The 20,940-nt window shown below is 36.8% G+C and overlaps 1 protein-coding gene across 1 annotated transcript in view; it reads left to right on the top strand.

The window, feature by feature from the left end:
* The window catches only part of ROT3 (Cytochrome P450 superfamily protein), a 28,482-nt gene extending 21,277 nt beyond the window's left edge, over positions 1-7,205 (top strand). The window contains exons 7-9 of the mRNA XM_077391168.1: positions 3,324-3,430; positions 4,849-4,973; positions 7,035-7,205. Coding sequence (XP_077247283.1) covers positions 3,324-3,430; positions 4,849-4,973; positions 7,035-7,125 — 323 coding nt within the window. The 3' untranslated portion in view covers positions 7,126-7,205. The remainder of the gene's footprint in view (positions 1-3,323; positions 3,431-4,848; positions 4,974-7,034) is intronic.
* The last annotated feature ends 13,735 nt before the right edge of the window (positions 7,206-20,940 follow it).

Here is a 20,940-nt window from a genome sequence, read left to right on the forward strand (position 1 = left end):
GGGTTGCCAAACCCCAACCTGGACCCGAACCCATCCTGAATTTTGTCAACCCAACCTGCCCAAAATTCGGGTTCAACCCGACCCAAGTTGCACCCCTAACACCAGTTCGTCCTCTCATGGCGTTAATGTGACCACCACCTAATGATTCAAGAAAGTTGTTAGATAAGAAGATTTTAAAGTTTATCTAATACGGTATCTAGTAAATATGGTCTCACCTCAGATTTCATCTTTTGATGGCCAATCACAGAGTACTTCCTCGATTCATTTCCTTTCCAGTTCCACTTTAGAAGACGTAGATGGGCATCAGGATTTTTTGGTATCCACAATTTGGTATGCTCGAAAAGCCACAACTCCATAAAGAAGACAGACTTTGTTAATAGTTTATTAATAGTAAGATAAATGACAAAGACAAACTATTGCACACACCATCATACCTGTAATGCCAGAGAGTAACTGCCAAGATATTTACCGCCAGCCACGCTTACGTTGTTTAAATACTCTACTCACTAACATATACTGCTTCCCTCCAGTTGTAGTCGTACATATTTTCTAAATCATCGATATAGGACCAGAACAACTGGTCGGGCTGATGTGCACTCTGAGTGAATAAGACAGTAGCAAATAGGTATAGCAGTACATATTTCACACACTTGTCTATGGAGGGTTGGTCCTCTAGACCAACTAAAGCCTTGATTTCCCCCGTAAGTACAGATGCCATAATAGATCCTTTAGGAAATGGCCACCCAGCCAGTAAAGGAATGGGTTTACTCTTGTCCGTTCACCCAACATCGCTGGCCCTAAATGGAACTGCGATACCCCCTAGTGTGAATGTCTTTGTCGCCGGATCACACCTATTGTGTAGTGCTCTAATAAGAGGCTTGTGCATGGCAACCTCTTATAGGAGATTCTCTTCTGGGCGGATGAAGTCCTTAAAAGGAGTCTTGCCTATAGCATCATAATCGCATTGCTGGAACTGTATACTCCGCATTTTCTTATTAAAGCACGATGGAGAACATCATGCTTTAATAAATTATGAAGCCTGTAAAACAAAATACATCATCAAACCTTTCACTTTTATCAAGTTACTAAGATTAAAATGGTAAAGATCAAATATACTTACATCTATCTTCTTGATTTTCCTCTTCTCACCTTCGATTTTACTCTTCTCACCTTTCACTTGGATTTTCCTCTTCTCACCTTTCATTTTCATTTTCGCCTTCTCATCTTTCACTTTGACTTCCCCCTTCTCACCTTTCACTTTCATTTTCCCTTCTCACCTTTGATTTTCAACTCCACCTTCTTTAAACCCATTGCGAGCTTCCTATTAGACTTTCGAGTCTGACTCCCCTTTGCCTAATAATATAATCAGAGAATAAAAGAGCATTCTATTGACTAACAATCTAAAACAACAACAAAAAAAGTATACTTACACGCGTCTTCATTGCAGACTTTGCCATTTTCCCAATCCAACTATATATATTATCACTGTGACAAACAAACGGAACATAATTAATTGCAAGTCATGTTTCTTAAAATGGGATTCAGAACTCCAAAATGGGATTCTTAAATCCAGAAAAGAGACTAAAAAATTAGTATCTGAAAAATGATCCAAAAGGGGGGTTGGCAACTACCTGGAAGTGACTTATCGACCCTCTGAAAGAAGGTTTTCAACTCTCTATAAAAAGAGTTATCAACAATCTGGAGAGGGTTATCATCACTATAGATGGGGTTTTCAGCACTCTCGGTGGGTTATTCAACTATCTATAAACGGGTTATTACCAATCTACAGGGGGTATGAACACTATAGATGGGGGCTTGTCAACTATCACAAGGGTTATCAACAATCTTCATGGGGGGTTATCATTGCTACTTTTTGGGGTTACCAACACTACTAATGGGGGTGATCAAGTCTCTCATGGAGGGGGTATCAAGTATCACCCAGAGTGTTCATAACACTCTGAATGGCGGTTCAAATACAACAATCTACATGTGGTTATCACAGCTATAAACATAAAGAAGGGCTTATCAACTACTTAGAGGGGGTTACCATCACTGTAAGTGTGGCTTATCAACTACCTAGAGGGTTTTCAACACTGGAAATGGGGGATTATCAATCTCAAAAGGGGGTTCTCAACATTGGAAATGGGGGATTACAAATCTCAAAAAGGGGGTTCTCCACACTGGAAATGGGGGATTGTCAATCTCAAAGGGGGTTCTCAACATTGGAAATGTAGGATTATCAACTACCTAGAGGGGGTTCACAACACTGAAAATGGGGTATTATCAATCTCAAAAGGGGGTTCTCAACACTGGAAATGGGGGATTATCAATCTCAAAAAGGAGGTTCTCAACACTGGAAATGGAGGATTATCAATCTCAAATGGGGGTTCCCAACACTGGAAATGGGGGATTATCAACTACCTAAAGGGGGTTCTCAACACTGAAAATGGGGGATTATCAATCTCAAAAGGGGGTTCTCAATAATGAAAATAACAGTAGATCTCAAAGGCTTGTCATCAAAGCCAACTTAATAGGGAAGAAAAATAAAAAATGAAACCCTAGATATAAAGGCTTCTCAACAGTGAAAATGTAACAATAAATCTCAAAGGTATCTTGATAGAAGGAAAATAAAAGGGAAAAAAAGAAAGAAAAAATGAAACTCTAGAAGTAAAGGCATCTCAATAGTGAAAATGAAATAATAGATCTCAAAGGTAACTTAATAGAAGGAAAATAAAAAGAAAATAAAAACAAAAAAATGACACCCTACCATACCTGAGACGATGACCACGCCGGAAAACAGTCCACGCCGGAGAAGATGGGTTCATATTTACGCCGGAAACCGCCCCACGCAGGAGAAAATGGGTTGAGATTCACGCCGGACACCACCTCACACCGGAGAAGATGGGTTGCAAGTGGTTAAAAATGAAAAGGGGAAAGTGAAAAAGAAAAGGTAAACGAAGGAAAGTTAAAACGATGGGTCTTTTTACCCTGAGGGTTATTTAGGTAAAAGTCCATGTCAGAAAAAGGAATTTCGACCTCCGTTCACAAGGTTTTAAAGGGTGTCATCCATCCACAATTTTGTCATTTTCGTGTCACCCATTGACAATTTTTCCTAAGGTCAATTACCAATGTTTTTATCGTTGAAAATGATATCTGCACTCCATAGCCTTGATAATGACACTCCTTTAGTTACAAACTTTTTTGGTTGGCATTTCATAGCCCTTTGGATGACTATAACAGCTGATTAAAAAATTGTGACGGAGAGGAGTAAACATATGATATCTTTATGATATTTGCTTTATTTAGTTGTTATTTGCTTGCAGGTTATTTGATACCTAAGGGCTGGTGTATTTTGGCATCTTTCAGTTCCATTCATATGAATGAAGAGAATTACGAAAACCCATATCACTTTGACCCATGGAGATGGCAAGTAAGTGGTGGTTATTAAAAAAAAAAGTTATCTTATATTTGTATATTAATTTTTAGAGAAAGTTAATGATGATCTTCTGAGATTAAAACGAATAAAAAAAATCGAACTATGAAAAAATTCATGGTGTGATTAGGGACGGAGGCAGAGGTCACCTCTCCCCGAAATTTCCAAAATTCTGAGTAGTCATTTTAGTCACACCTGATATTTCTGATTTGTGCCTTTAAGCCCTACTTGGATTGCAGGAATTTTTTGAAAAAGATTGGAAAAGAAAAATATTTCTAAAATTTTCTATTTGTTCAACACACTAAAATATAATAACTTTAACCAACCCTATGCAAATTGAACCAATCCTATGCAACTTTTAATAGTCGCACCTTCAATTTATTATAATATCAATCCAAATTAATTATAATCATATAATTTACCTCTAAATCATGGAAAGAACAAATTATCTTAAACAATTTTCCATCAGAAATGCTTTTCCTGGAATCCAAACAGGGCCTTAGTTAGCCGTGATGTTTGTTATTTATTGTGATTTTTCTCAAAAACTCTCCATAGTTATCCTTCAACAACCAAAATTTGTCATAGAGCTTCCATGTGAAACAACCAATTACTCAAAAAGCTTAAGCTGTTTGTGTTGGTGTTATTTAATCATTTAAACTTCAACAATAAAAAAATAGGGATAAGAAAAGCAAACAGATCAAGAAAACAAGAGATTTACATGTTTCATTATATTTTTGCACCGTCCATGGGTAAAATCTATCGACAAAAGCTTCTAATTAATATGCCAAGATTAGTAGATACGGTCTACAATCATAACCTTTTACAATATCCCAATTCTAATCTCATCACAAAAATTCCACCCAAAACTTTGTGCTTTGGGATGTTTAATAATTGTTGAAAAAAAATAAAGAATAGCAACTTGGTCTTTATTTATTGCCACAAAAAATGCAGGGTTAGAACTTAGAACTGTCCAACATAAAATAAACTTTGATGCATGGCTCATCCATAGGGATGTTGAAATGAAACCAACTAGATGGAGGGAGATGATAAGATTCAAGACAAGAAAATTGTTCTCTTCCATACACACAAAGAATGAAGCCCAAGTTGTTACACTAGTCAAGGGACTTCAAATTTCACTAAAATGACTTAGAAACGAAGAAGATACAAACCCCGAAATATGGGTTACATATCAAATTTGATATGAACATTTCATAATTATACTTAGCTTCCCTATGCTACAAATAACACACTAACAAATATAAAGTAAATGCCTTGTACAACACACTAACAAATATAAAGTAAATGCCTTGTACAGTTTCAAAACAACAAACTAAGTCTCTAGAACATTTACTCCTGAAAGAATGAGTTCCAATGTTGTTATTATTATTATTATTAGTTGAGTTTGTGGATGGCAGAGCAAAGAAGGAAGCAGCCCCAATAACTTTACTCCTTTTGGTGGTGGCCAAAGGCTTTGTCCCGGCCTCGAGCTCTCAAGGCTCGAAGTTTCAATTTTTCTCCACCATTTCGTCCTCCGTCATAGGTACACTAGCCGTTAGCTTTCAATTAATCATTCCTTACCTTTCTTTCTCAATTATTTTAGTTCAATATTTCCGAAGTCTAGCAATAATTATTTCGAATATTATTGTCATTTTATGAATATTAGTATGATACTATAATTTTTAGTTTTAGAGATTTGCTAGGCAATTTTGTGGAAAGCCATTTCACGGCTCACTTTTTCAAGAGAGAACAGCCACAGCCACATAGGCTCACTTTTTAGCAGATAATCTTATTCATCTAATTCATCCTAGGTGGCTGTTCTATCCTGCAAAAGTAAGCCGCAAAATGGCTTTCAGCGAAATTGACTAGTAAATCCCTTATTTGTAAGAGGAATGATAGATGCAAGGGCGCCCTTGCATAAACAGCCAGAAAAGGGCCCCTAATTGGATCCACGCCATTTTTGGTAACTTTGGAATCCATATTATGTAAGGTGACATTGCTTTTCCTAATTCTAATTGAGGGTGATATCAATGAGAACAAATTCAATTTATTTGTTTTCATAGGGATGGGATGGATTGAAAAGGGTTCTCATGTAAGATAAGATTAAGGCTGTTATTCTTTCATCTGATTGATAAAACTAGAATCGTAGGAGTATGATCTTTCCGTATCCATCAGATACACAACAATTGTCAATGGGGTAATCATAAATGCTTTTCAGCCTTACGAGAGATTAGATTCAGTTTCTCATGTTGCTTTTCTGGCCGGTTGTTGCTCTTGGATCCACGCCATTTTCGGTACATTCTTTCGGTTGAGAAAGCCCTTTTCCGGCTGTTTATGCAAGGGCAACCTTGCATCTATCATTCCTCTATTCATAATATTGATTATTGATATAAAACCTATAAATTAAGGTATAAAGCTGATAAATAAATTTATAACTAATATAGTATGAGAAAACGGTTTCTACACACAAGTGCAAATAAGTTATCTACACACTAGCTTAAAATACAGTGAAGGGTGATCCAAACCATTCATTTGATTGGGTGTCCACGAAAATAATCAGCTCCATAGGATCATCGCAACCCTACGATTTGTGGAGGTAAAATGGACGTATCAACCTTCACAAATCTGTCCATTTTTTGCCTCAACTGTTCGAAGGGTTAGGATGATCCTATGAAGCTGATTTTTTGGGCACACCTATCTATGTGAGGGCCCATCAAATGAATGCTTTGGATCACCCAAACAATGTGGGCTCCCACTGTATTTTAAGCTAGTGGGTAGATAACTTATCTACACTAGTGTGTAGAAACCGTTTTCTCGTGTAATATATATGTTACGGATAAATTCCCATGGCATTGTTTTCATTTTCATCATTCACATGTCAACAATTGTGAAGTTAACATCGTTATTTCTAATATTAGTATCATATTTTTGCACCTACTTTAAGGGCGGAAATGGCATACTTTTAAGTGGAATAAGGGCATAAAAATGTTTTTGATGCCTGATCATTTTATGTCGGAATTATTGAGACTAAGTGAAATCTTATATGCCATCTCTTAGTTTTGGAATGACACTCTTCACTTCATAAAAAACTTTAATTTCTGATAGATTGTCAGCAACCTCTCAGAAATCTTAACATCGTCTTTCACAAGTAAGCACAAGAATGTATAAAATGAAGAGTGGGGTGCCAGTATCAAAAGAATAAATTTTCCATTGAATAGCATGGTATCCTTCAGGCTCCATTTCTTTCGATGTAAGGCGTAAAATAAATTTTACACATTTTAAGTGAAAAAAAAAAAGATGTAAATTTTTTTTTATTTGGAGGGTGAGTCTTGGGGAACGATAAGGTTGCTTCAGTCGGGTTCGAGTCAGGTAAACAGCCTATTTGCAAAGGAGGGGTAATGCTGCTTACATCTAGCCCTCCCTTGCGCAGTGGCAGGAGCCTCGTGCATTGGGCTGCCCTTTTAGTTGTAAAATTTATTTTACTCCCATTTTATGTAATCAAAAGAAATGGAGCTTCAAAGAAAAAGATCAAATGCAAAACCCCCTTCTAAGTAATTCTCTTCCAAAGTTGTATGTTCATATCATTTTGTATGTTGGATGGCAGATGGGTGGCTGAGGAAGACTTCGTCGTCAACTTTCCAACTGTGAAGATGAAAAGAAGACTACCCATCAGGGTCGCACCCATCTCTTCATAAATTTCACAAAAATTATGATATTTTCTAATGCATTGGGTGACTTATATCCATTGTTTACTATTGCGTCTCTTTTTTTAACTTTTGAGAATCAGCTTTGAGTCCAAAACTGATTATTGGACTCCAAATTATGTTTAATATTGAGTCTAATATTCAGTTTTAAACTCAAAATCCAAAACAAACAGCGCCTAAGGATATCATAACCAAAGGCCTGCAAATAAAAAATTTACCGGTGGTAAAGGCGGATAAAAATGAAGGGCACATCATCAATAACTTTCTCTTTTGGTAAGAAGACGGACGTCTACCTATCTCAGTGATATAACACTTACAAAAAGCAGAGTTTTTATATGGTGTCCGACCGTCAAGTACAGTCAAAACGGTACCGCCCTTGATATTTGATCCAACAGCAGCCCACTTTTTCAGATGCTGCTGTTGGATCAAATATCAGGCATCATAGAATGTCTCCAAAAAGCAATGGTTTAGATTTTCTTGGCAGTATTGTGGGGCTTATAGGTCCGTTGGACATGCATCATGTGGGGTCACGGGAGAGAATGATATATTTGCCCCTTTTTTCTTCCTCGTGCTACTCCCTTCTATTCTAAAAAAGTAGTCATAAATACACTACAGGGAGGTTGCTTGGGGAAGAAAAGGGGATTAATATATCTCCTGCCTTTTGCCTCAGTGTGGCCTACATTTTTGGATGATCTAAAGCATTCAATTATTAGGACCCTATGGGTAAAAAAAAAGGGGCCGCCCAGTGCAAGAGGCTGGGTATGGCGAGGCCTAGATGTACGTAGTCTTAGTCCTGCTTTGTAGAGATGCTTTGTAGAGAGGCCGTTTCTGTGACTCGAACTTGTGACCACCAGGTTACAATGGAGCAACCTTACCATTTTCGCCAAAGCTCACCTCATAATGAGATGATCTTGATCCAAAATGGAATAGGTAGTGCCCCAAAAATCATCTTAATGGGATGGTCCTGATCCACCAGTATGGAGATCTTTCTACGCTGTGCTATGCATTTTAAAGCTCGATAGATTCGGGAATTAGGCTCTTCACGTAAAGAGGATTTTTGGGCACCAGTCACCACCTATCCAGGCCCAACTACTGAATTGCTTAGTAAAAATGGGGTCCACATAGCCATGCATGGGAAAACAAACCTATGGGATGATACTAACCCTTCTATTTATAGGGGCTTTCTTGATGGATAGAGAGATGGACAGGGAAGAGAAACAAACAAGGCCATGACTAGCTAAGGTGTGGCTTTCCTGGAAAGAAGTATTTGCCATCATATTCAACTTCTACCTGTTTGTTGTAGATTATGACAGCCGATTGTGTAATTTTGAGTCCAATAATAAGTTTTAGACTCAAATTTATGTTTAATTTTGAGTCCAATAATCAGTTTGGGACTCACAATCTATTCTCAAAACCAAAACGAACATAGGGCTTTAAGATTATAGGGATCGATTGTGAGTCCCAAACCTGAATCCCGTGAAAACCATACTTGGAAGAATTTAAACAGGCAATTCATGAAAGGGTTTTGCTAACGAGTGCCTATGCATCATTTAATTGCCCCTAGGATCTTGAATGTATAAGTACTTTCAAAACATGTGTAAAAGTCTAAGGGGCCATTTGGATATGCGGATTTTAGAATCTGGGATTTCTTCAAAATTGTAGCTAAGAGACAAGAGAAGAAGCAGACCAGCCATCGTTTTTTATTCGTTTTTTACTTCTTGCCCTTCTTTCTGACAGTAAGAGAATAGCAGATCCTCCTATATTTCCAGGTTTTAGAAATCTCAGGATGCAGGAGAGATTTTTAAAACCTGAATTTCTCACTTAAAATCCAAGAAATGCTGTCATAATAGCATACAGCTGCTTGATCATGAACCCTCTTTTACAATGTTTTCAAACTAAAAACCTGGATTCTAAAATCCGTGTATCCAAATGGCCCCTAAAAGTATGTGTAAATTCAAGATCGGCAATTAAATGATGCTTAACAAGTGCCCTTGGGGCACTCGTTAGCAAAACCCTTCATGAAATAAGGGGAAAGTTTCATTTATTGCAGTTTCCCAAAGCCAAGAATTGAAAAGATGATTGGGCAGACTTTCAAGGTTAGAGAGATCTTTACTCATCAACTATTAATTGAAGAGCCTATGATCTTTACTCCATTGGAGAATTGTACTAAATTATGGATGAGGTTAGTGATGGTGGGTTGTTGTTGGGGGATCAATCTTTGAGGTTTAGAGGTAAGAAATCGATTTGAATGAGTCTCCAATCTGTTCATTCACCGTTTCACAGTCGATAAATTTGTATATGTCGAGGTTCTTATTTCAGAATTGTACGCAGATAGTCTGTGAGTACTTGGATTCGAAGCGTATGGATCAGATACTGTCTGATTCAGACGAAGAGTTTTGGAAGTGGGCAAAGATCCTGGATGAGGACTTTGGAAGGATTCTCCCTGTTTATGTTTTTGAATTGGATTATGACAAGTTTTTGTTGCTTGATCGTTACCACCAAGCGATAGCTTTTAGAGATATGGTCATTGCTGTTAGGACGCAGAGTTCTCAGACTCAACTAACTCAACAAAGCCTTTGTCCCAAACTAGTTGGGGTCAACTAAATGAATCCTTTAGAAAAATTTCATGAAGAGGGTGAAAGGAATCTACTTAGCTGAAATTGACTAAGTCTAATCCTGGTGTGAAATTTTCCTCTAAATATAAAATTATGGCGTACCTGATTTCTTAATTTTCTGGAAAAATAGAAAATAAATAATTAGATAAAACCTTTTCGATGCGGCGAGATGAGGCACGGACTAGGTCGTTCTCTTTAAGATGATTTTGCTCCTCTGCGGAAAAACCTCTGGTGCAATAGATCCGAATGCAATCACCCGCAGGATACAACAGCCCGACGCACCGTCGCTATTTATCTGAACTGCAAGATCAGATAAATCCGAACCAAACGACGAAGACACCAAATGCCCAACAATTATAACAAAATAGAAAAGAAAGAAAATAACATAACACTATAGACATAATCCTGTTCTGTTAACAACAGAGGGAACGAAAACAATGTTCTGTTAAGAACAGTAAAAAAATAATGTTCTGTTAAGAACAGAGAGAGAAGACAGAGAAAGATAGTGTTTTTAAAAACATTGGTAATCATTTGTTTTTATAGACTAAACGTGTCTGTTTAAGACACCCTTTTAAAACAGTAAACACGCCATTTTAAAAACGTACATAACCTTTAATGCGTAAAGACACAACCGTTTAAACGTTATTTCAAAATTAGAGTCGTTTGTTATTAAGAGGGTTTTAATGGTCACATTATTTAAAAACGAGTTTAACATAAAGCAAAGAGACACGACTCTTGGTATTAAAAAGATAATCTCATTTAGGCCAAACCCAAACCACACGCACGCGCCCACGCCCCGACCCGACACGGCTCGGATCGGCTCGGCACGTGTGTGTGTGTTTTTTTTTTTTTATTATTTATTTGTTCTTTGTAAAACGCCCAAGGCAAACAAATTGAATGCCCTTGAAAGGCCCAAGCCTTTGTCTCAACACTCCATCTTATATGGATGGGAGAATTTTTCTCACTTTCCCATCTTGGACTAAACTTTTGAGAGGTAAGAGAGCCTCCTTCAAAAGTTCAAATGTTTTGGTGGAAAATTACAAAAGAAGAGAATCTTTTAAAAATTTGAAATTTGGGTGGAAATTTCAAAAGCAAAAAAGAATCTTTTGCAAAAGCAAATGTCCTTTCATTTTTAATATTAAAATACTAACAATCTCCCACTTATTTTAATAGAAAAAATACTAGTAAAACTTAACGCTGGGCAATCAGCAAAGTATCACGTATAATAAATCTGACTATGCCTTGAACCTTTACTTAGTGTTAGTGTATTCTAACTGTAAGGAATTGACAGTGACTATGTCTTGAACTACAATCCTTGGGTACAGAGAGACGTGCATCACACACATGATACTAAAGTGTTCAATCGGTTCTAAAAAGCTCGCACATTACGGCCATGTGCTACATCCCAGTATCCATGTAAGCATAAGAGAATAAGCCCTCTTCTCTTTTTGAAGCGGCCCACTTCCGCGCTAACATATAGGTGAGTCTATGAAGGATGCTCCTGTATCCTAGACATCCCACTCATACGAGCTATAGATCTCATTAAGAATAATAACTCAACCTTACAAACGCTTCGAGATATCATGCTTGGGTTACACCATAGGGATGGACATTGAGATAAACTCGAAATCAGCATGATAGTCCACAAGTTACACTATGACTCGTTTTTTCATTGAAAACCTAGTTCTTGGGATCTCTAGTCCCTAGGTTGGGTATCCATCATAGGTAATTAGTCTCATCCCCTCGATCTATTGCAAATTTTCTCCCTTGACAAGGCCTTAGTTAAGGAATCTGCCAAATTATCACCAGATCTCACAAAGTCAATGGTAACCGGTACATTAGAGATCAACTCTCTCATAGTACTATGCTTCCGACGTATCTCTCATGACTTTCCATTATAGTACTTATTATGTACTCTTCCAAAGGCAATTGTGCTGTCACAGTGAATCAAAACAGCGGGAACAGGTCTTTCCCAAATAGGTATATCAGATAAAAAGTTTCTTAACCAACTAGCTATAGACACTCCATTTTGACCGAACCCTAATGACTTTGTTTGACCAAAAATCCTACCCAATCAGTGAATTAGGACCCCAAATTTCACCCTTAGCTAGGTTAGGGTCCCACCAAGGTCCCTACAAAATTTTGTTGAAATCCAAGCTGATTTGCCTAGCGAACGAGCCAAGACATTGTGCGTAGTGCAACCAGAAGGGGGTGAATTATCCTGTATAGCGTAGATCCGAAATCCGAATGGGACACGATTCAGTCGTGCGCCCATCATTTTTTCCGCGCAAACTGTGTGCCTCATCAAAAGTTGTGCCAATATCAATGCCCAAAAATTCCTATAAATACCAAATTAGCCCTCATTTCTCATTTTAATCTGGGTTTTCCTAATTTCGGAGAGAGCTGAGAGAGAGAAATGAGAGGGATTTTCTTGCTTTCTTTTTCCCGATTATCTTCTCAGGCCGAATTTGTCGAATTCCGGCCAGCCTCTGATAATTGTGTGTGGATTTGAATGCTCAAGTTCGTTTTCTTTTGTTATACTTTCTTCAAATCTTAGGAAAAGAACTAAGCAAAAGCCCTAATCTCTACTCCTTTTCCGATCCAAACCCTAACTGCCTTATAAACCTTAGAATTGTTCATTTTTCATTTAAAATCCATCTCTTTTCATTTCTGTAAATCCTAACTTCACTCCAAAGGCTTTGAATTCTAGTTGACTTAGGAATTTCAGATTTAATCTCTTGAGTATAAGAAGAGTGAAGGAAAGAGCTCAGATATGTAATTTTCCCTTCCAAATCATAGGACTACAACTCCTAACCTTAGCTTTTCCTTTCTTCATCAATCACCTTGTCCGATTGAATTTTTTGTCCGATTCCGATCACTTTCTTGCCGGCGATCTAAAGGAGGAGATTTGAGATGACAACCTTCACAAGAGGAGAAGAGCAAGAAATCAGCTAAGCTAAGAAAAGGATCATCTCCTGGAATGCAGAAACAGAGGTATTTCTTTTATCTCTTTGATTTCTATCATGTTGTGTTGTCTTGTTGATTATGATTTAGGTTCTCGACGGTAATTGAATGGAATATAGTTAGATTATGATGCTGTATGGTTTTCCTTTTAGCTTTATTTGTTTGATCAGGATGTAAACAAGGCTTGATTTACACTCTAATTTGTTTGTTTGTTTGTTGTCACTCTTATTCAGAAGTTTTGTTCTTCATTTATTTTCAGTAGTTTAGGCCTTGTTTTGTTTTAGAAAATGCTTTGATTTTAGAAAATGCTTTGATCGTTTGTATTTGTCTTAATAATATTGCGTTTTGGTTATTTTCACTGTATTAAAAAAAGATATTTTTATAAGAATTGTCGCTGCTCCCTTGGGTGGACTGGTCTAGTGTCATAAAACAGTAGCACCTTCTTTGATTGTTGAGTTATAGCTATGATAATATTAGTCACTCCTCTGTTGATTTAATTTTGGGTGATATCCATAGCAATTTCTTCTTTAAAATCAAGAGATACTCATAGTAGTTTATTTATTTTTAGTTGATAAGAGTGCGGTTTTGTTTTGGAAGTTGTCCCTCCTGATGATTAGTTTTGTGATCGAATAAAAGTTGATTTAGTGTCCCCTATTTTTTTATAAGCACATAGTGTGGTTATAGGTGTGTACCTGTTCAGGTTCATTTCGAGTTTTTGGTCTTAAGGACAGAGAATAAGATGCACTAATAATATGTATTTAGTCCCTTATTTGTTTGTGGCTGAAAATGGAGTTTATGTATTGCTGACTTGTTGTTGTTCATAAAGTATATTGGTAATTTTAACATAATGTGGTAGAATTGAATTTTCTTATCTTATATTTTAATTCATATTATCTGTATTTGAATGATTCAAGATATTTAAATCATTTGTTTTTTATTAGTTTATGGTGTTTAGTGTAAAAAAAAGGGATGTCAAGTTGAGTAATATAGTTCATCTTTTCTGTAGTTAACATATGAGGGGTAATATTAGGTGGATTAGTGCAGTGAACAAAATTTGAGAACTGAGATAAGAGTTGTATGGCCCTCTAAAAGTATAACCAAGATGAGATTGCTATTAATTTAGGAGCATTTGAATTCCATTCTTGGTTATTCCCTATACTGCTGCTGTCCTCTATAGTAATAAATGATTTCCATATCTTTTGTTTCAATGAAACCATTTATATCCTGTAAAGCAGGAAGTGCTAGTCCATATTGGGATACCTGGCGCTAGTGTATCAATGATTAAACAAGGGCAAATGTACTTGCCATCAAAAAAATCCAATAGATTTGGTTGCCATATACACTGGCGATGGGTGTCTCTGGTGATAAAATGGGTGTAAATATCACTTCCCTAATTTTATATTTACATATTTTGAAAGGTAGACACCATTATTTAATGTTGTAAGGGTTGATATGGGATACTTTTAAATTGTAGATATGTATGTAGCCTGTATGATTTCTTTATGAGGGATAACATCAGCTGGCAGTGATTTGACTTATATTATTGATCATCAGGCATGTTGTTTTAGAATGATATTAGAGGGACTAAAGCATGACTAATGAACTGTTCTAACTAGAGGCGTTTCTATGAGGGGTTATCTTGTAAAAAATAGGGAATATGTTGGTTCAAGTGTCGAATTGCCTCTATTGTTTTTTTTAATTGTGCTGTTTCAAGGTCCTGAACTATTTTGGTGGCATATTGTTTTGATTTAAATGGCTGGTCCAAAGGTAAGTCCAAAGTAGGGAGATATAAGAGAATGGTGTTTTGGTGTGGTTTTTAGATGATGCAGGGTCTTATAATTTTAACTTAGAAAAGCATGTAAGAAAATTAGACTTCCTCTCTTGGTAAGTTGTTCATATTCAAGTACTTAGAAAAATAGAATTATGATCATTCTAATGATTATTTTGTAAACTATATGTGGTTGGACCTTACTAATGTGATTAGAGAAAATTTAGATGGAACTCTAGTGCAAGCATCTACTATCTATTTTAGTTGCTGCTTATTCCTTTTGCTTAATGTCTAGGAAGACGAACTTTAGGGGTTGCAGACATGATTTCTTGTTTCCCATGAGAGGTTGTTGTGATGAGAAAGTTAGGTTTAAGGTTTTGTAGTCTTCCAAGGTCATGATTATGTGAACATCCATTTCAGCCTTGGAATCTTGGTTTTATACTTAAAAAAAAAATGATGAATGAATGACAGGGAGCAGATTTGTAATTCTGTTTTGGGTTGTAAGTCTGTCTAGATAGTTCAATGCTTATAAATTCAGTGCCTATTAGCTTAGTGCTTATATAGCTCAAAACTTGTTGGTTCAGTGCTCCTATAGTTCAGTGCTTGTTAGTTATATGCCTGTATAGTTTAATGCTTACAAGTTTAGTGCGTTTTAGTGTAGTGCTTGCATGGTTCAATGCTTGTATAGTTGCTCGGATGTAATTGTTAAAGCTTTTCCCTAACCGGTTGCGAATAAGGTACAATCATCATAATGAAATTACCACATTTGACTCCTTGCATTTTAATTTAGTGGTTATTCGAACTGCCTACTTGTAAAGTGACCATTTGTTCTATATTCATTTACCACTAGTTTAAAAGCATGTAGTTGATGTCCTGAAGGCTTTTTACACTCTACAGTTATGGTTTATGCTTGCTTAGAAGTATATAGTTGCTGCCCTTGTGGGCTCATTTCTCTTGTTGGTTGTATTTGAAGTTCAAGTTCACTTCTTGGGTTCTACAATCTCATCTCCCAACTCAACCTTTTATATTGAGGATTGTAGGTTGATTTTTTTCATTCCTTTGTGGTTTGAGTTACCTATTTTATTTTCCTAGTCTTTATTGTGTTCTTATATGTGTTCTTATATGCAATAAGAAAAAAAAGAGTCAGTGAAGTCATTAGTTTCCTTCTACACATTGTTTCTCTTGTTATTGTTACCTCTATTTTAATATGTCCTTACTAATTAGGTGACTATTATAGGTAAATTTGATTTTTCAGGTAGCATGGGATCGGTATATATTCTTAGGGAATTGCTTTTCTTGAAAATCTCTTAATAACCATAAAATTTCTGATTCGTTCATGAGATATGTACAATGAAATATGCTTATTAAGGTCAGTTCAATTAATTGCTTTTTTTTCTTCTTTTATTTGTGATAACAACATCACTTGCTTTATGTTGTATGTGTAGGAAAAAAGAATTATGATCCCTGTTGTGTTTTCTTCTATATGTTTTATAAATAATTCTAAGATCACTCCCTTTTAGACTAAAGTAAATAGTGTGGGGAGCAATCTATTGTAGTTATGATCACATTTATGATCCCATATGATTATATATATATATATATATAATTTAAAGTTTATGTAAAATTACGCATATGAAAGACCTTTAGGACAAATTCATTGGTCCGAAAGAAATTTGTTTACGTGATGACGAAAGTACAGAGAATATTAAAGTGATAGTATGTAAATGAATTTTTTTTTTGCTATATTTTCAAAATAAGCCTAAGTCATCCCAAGCCCATCATTTTAGGGGACTTACTAAGTCGTAGTAGCATTTCTTCCTCTCATTTAGTAGACTAATCTAGTCTTTTAGATACCTTTAGATATTTTAACCTTTTCTCATTGCATGGGCAATGAAAGAGTTATCTAGAGTCCTCATTTACGAGACCAATGTGGTCCCATCAGTGAGTTACACTAGGAGACATACTTTGTCTCATTAGGCACTCCTCCCTTGGAGATAAGCCTTATCATTTAGAGTATACCCTTAGGGAGTCTGCCTTAGTTTAGTAGAGAGTTTACCCATAGGAGGCATGCCTTGCCTCATTTATAGAGCCCCTATTTGGAGAGAAGCCTTGTCTCATTTAGAGAGTTTCCCCTTTAGGAGGCTTATCTAGCCTCATGTTAGAGCCCCCCTTTCTTCTAGAAAGAGCCTTTGACTTATCTGCCCTCACATTTGGTAGCATTATTAGAGAGTCATTGACTCATTTGCACCCCTTCTTTAATATGGTTAGCTTGGAGTTTCTCCTTTAGAGTTGTTGTCATTCATCCTTGTTAGAGACTAACTCAGTCTTATTAGAGCTTTGCTTACTTGGGATCTTAGATCATTTTTAATGTTCTTGTGACACTTGTTTCTTGTTTGTGAATTGTTACATCTTGTTTTGAGATACTAGTTTTTTTTGTTTGTTTGGGTTTCCCCTTTACCCTAAGGTGTTGTTTTGTGTGTTCCCTTTGGCCTTTGACCAATAGGGTGAAAATATTTGAATTTTTAAAATCCATAAACATTGAAATCTTTTACAATCACAAGAACATTGAAATCATTTGACTGATGACTAGGTCTAGAATACGTTAGTGATGCCATTATTTTTCTTAGGACACACATCCTAGTTACACATATGTTGTAAGAACCACCTGCATTAGCTTAGGACCAACCTGCATTTAGTTAGGGCATATAGGGTGTCCTAAAATCTATAATCCACTGGAATTTAAAAAATTGCACAAGAAGCTTTAATAACTAGTCCGGTCTTTTAGGTCGAGTCTAGGATAGAAGTTTAGATGTCTTAGGCATCCTAGCCTAGAATAGGTGCGAAGAACTACGTAACTCTGATTCTCGTAGAGGCGGGGATACGTAGGCGGCTTGGATGAACATCAGACCATCCAAGAGTCGAGGATTACGTTTAGAGTTTAGGATTTGTTGTTAGCATTTTAGGGTTTGAGTATGTTATTTTGCATTGTTTTTGCATAGGTACATGCTAGTGTGTTTACTCTTTTCTTCTAGTTATCTTTATTTATTTTTATATATAGCCTTTACATATGTTTAGTTGAAGTGTTGAGTTGTTTTCTCTATTGCTCTTTACCTGTTTTAGATGCAGTGATCCTATTCTTTATTGCTTTATTTATTGCTATTTTACATGTTTAGTTATAGCTCTTTACTGTTTTCTTTATTGTCATATCACATGCTTAGCTGTAGTCTCTTTACTGCTTTTCAGTTTATTATTCTTGATTATATTGCTTAGCTGTAGTTCTTTTATCGCTTTATTATTTTTCCAGCTTATCATATCTACCATATATTGCTTAGTTGTAGCTGTGCATGCGTTTGTTACTGTTTTCTTAGATGTGATGAGTCAGGATTAGATGTGTTGAGTTAGGACTTGGATGTTTGTTTTCTTTTACTCATCCCTGGGTCATGCATGTTTAGGTAGACGTCATTCTCGAGGATATTTGTTCCCATTGCACTTGATTTTTGCCCAAAACTCTTCATAGTTAATAATAAATGGCATAAGAGACCAAGTGCTTGCTCTCGGATGGATTGGAATGCTCTTCGGACCTTCCTCATCCGTAATCAGGCACGGACACATATATATTTCTAGTTATCCATTGCACAGAGGATTTGTTTTTGGGCTTCCATGGCCTATCCATGGATGGCGACTCTGAGTTATTTTAGATACGTCTTGGTTTCGAGCCTTGGCTCCGGATCAAGAGGTAACTAGTTATATCGTCACTCGTGCTATGCTATGAGGGTGGCACCTGTTTCGAGAGTTCCTTGGTAGAACTCTCTTTCATGTGGATGATCTAGAGACTTTCGGGGGGTCGTCCCCTGCCTATCTCGGATCTGGGTCCACAGGTTGGCGACTCTGCTGAGGAGTTCTTGAAACATTGCCTAACTCTATTAAAATACCATTTAAATTAATTTTGAAGAAATTTGGGCCAAAATCATGAAATATGGGAACCTTTTTTTCCGTTAGAATCCAGGGGCTCCAAATAGGTACGTAAATAAAACAAGGGATCACACACCACTCTCATCCCTGCATATATTATCTGTTTTGTGTTTACTTTCTACTATGGTTTGATGTAGATATACTGTCAGATGACCTATTCGAGATACTATGAGTAGGAGCCATGAGGGCTATACCCGCCTTCTAGTGCCACCGCACCAGTAGTATACTCAGCACTTGGACACTTTGTGTGTAAAACGGACATAGTTCGTATGCTGGGCGATAGTCACAGCATACAAGTAACTATGCACGGCCAGGTGGACCTCGCAGCCGTCCCCTCTCTATATATTGCATTGTCCTTTTGTTTGCATTTAGGGACGAACATGTGTTGCTTACACATGTGGAACCTAGAGTTAGGGGCCATATCCTATTTATAGATTAGGGTAGCTAACTTTATGTGGCTACAGACACAGTCCTAGTACACTCACCAGTTTGTCATGAATAAATTCCTCCTTGACTCCGCTAAATTAGACTACGGATGGTGCCCCTGGTTAGGGTGTATATATGTATATGTACCTATTTATATTGATTATTAGTTTAGGACCTTCATATTTAATGAGGTTTCCTTATCTAATTCAAATCAATTTCAATCCAATTTTCAGATTTAGACCTAGCTTGTGGTTCTTTCTTCGCCACTCTTATGGCTATGGTTTATCTTTTGATCCATTGATGGTAAATTTGATCCTTAGACGTGGACCTACTCACCTTGTTATGCTTCTCTGTCTAACTTTACCTTTAATATTAAGTCATTTTTCAAGATTTGGACCTGGTCAGTGGTTTCTATTTTGACACTCTTATGGCCATGGTCTATATTTTGTTTCGTTGATGATAAATTCAATCTTTGTATTCCTTGATTATTAGACCAGGACCTACTTCTCAGTAGGAACTTCTTGTCTAAGTTGATCAAATATAATCATCCATCATGCCGATTTTTAGATCTGGTCCTTGACCCTACTTTGTCATTATTATGGCCATGGTCTATCATCCATTGGCTATCCATTTGATCCATGTTTATCATTTATCTTTTTACCCTTGGATCATATCGAGATCATTGATGGAAAAGTTTGATCCTGTTTGTGTCCTGCCTGTATCCTTTGAGTATATGATTTATCGTCAATACCTTTCTTTTTGTAACTCAATATTTAGGGTTGTCCCTATTCTTATCCTATTTACCTCCTTTGATTATCAGGTGAACCATCATGTCTAATGATAAATTGAAGAAGTGGATGGATGATAAAAGAGGGTATCGCCTTATAGAAAACCATGCCGGCCATAACCTTAATGCACTCCAATGCTTACCCTATATCAAAGTAGATTGGAATTTCCTCAATGCGGCTGTCGAATTTTGGCAACCCGGTCTTCACGTATTTCGCTTTGGAATGCAAGAAATGTGTCCAATCATTGAGGACTGGTGTCATTTCTTGGGCTATGATTGCAAGGGTCCCTTAGTCATACTTGAATCTAAATTAGGATACAATAATAGTTTCGAGAAAGTGTTTCCCACATCACCTAAGCCTGTCAGTTTCTTTTTAAATGATAAGGGTTTGTCAGTTCCTCAATTGGTCAAAGTCTTTTTTGATTTGGGGAAGTGCACTCGAGAGCATCAAACCAGTCGCATTCATGCCCTAGTTCTTTGTGTTTATGCCAGGTGGCTCCTGTTTCACTAGGGCGGCAATACTTCTCCTGTGCTCTTGGATTTTGTTGACCAAATCTCTCGAGGAAGTAATCCAATGCCAACTATCATCGCCGAAACCCTTAATGGATTGGATGATATTGCCAATAAATTTTCTACTTCTTTCAAAGGTTCTCCAGTTCTTTTATATGTCTGGCTCTGTTTGAAACTTCAAATCTTCATACCTCCAACACACCATGAAATCGTTTTATCCAAGCATAGGTCGTGGGAATATAAGACCTTCAAATTTACCAAATCAGAGTGGATTGATTGGTTAAGTGCTCGTCAAGACGACCAGATTAGCTGGAGGTTCTTCTTTGGTCACTGGGGAATAATCAAAACCCAAGCCAGTAGGGGTGTTCAATTTCTTGGTTTAGAGAAAACTTCTTTCTATATCCCAGATCGTATCTTCCGTCAGTACGGAGGACTCCAACACCGAATTTCCATGGTTGGTTTTTAAAACAGAGTATTACCGTCCGACACCAGTCTATCCCCTTGAAAAATCTAATCGTCATCTTGCTAAAAACATTTGCGAAGATTGGGTGCATAAATCTGAGGATCTTTTGCATAGTATACGAGATAGAACTCTTAGAGGGACAATTGAAGCAACAACACCTGGAGGAGGAGTTCACGTAGGGGTGACTCCGAATTATTATCAATGGTTGATTGAAGGCATTGAAAATTGCAAACCGAAGAAAGCGAGACTGGAGGAAAAAGATGATTGAGAATCATCTATCTTATGTCCTAAGCATCTTGTA

This window comes from Tasmannia lanceolata, unplaced genomic scaffold (genome assembly GCF_043159265.1).
Source record: "Tasmannia lanceolata isolate RefF3 unplaced genomic scaffold, GAP_Taslan_0.1 ptg000012l, whole genome shotgun sequence".
NCBI lineage: Eukaryota > Viridiplantae > Streptophyta > Magnoliopsida > Canellales > Winteraceae > Tasmannia > Tasmannia lanceolata.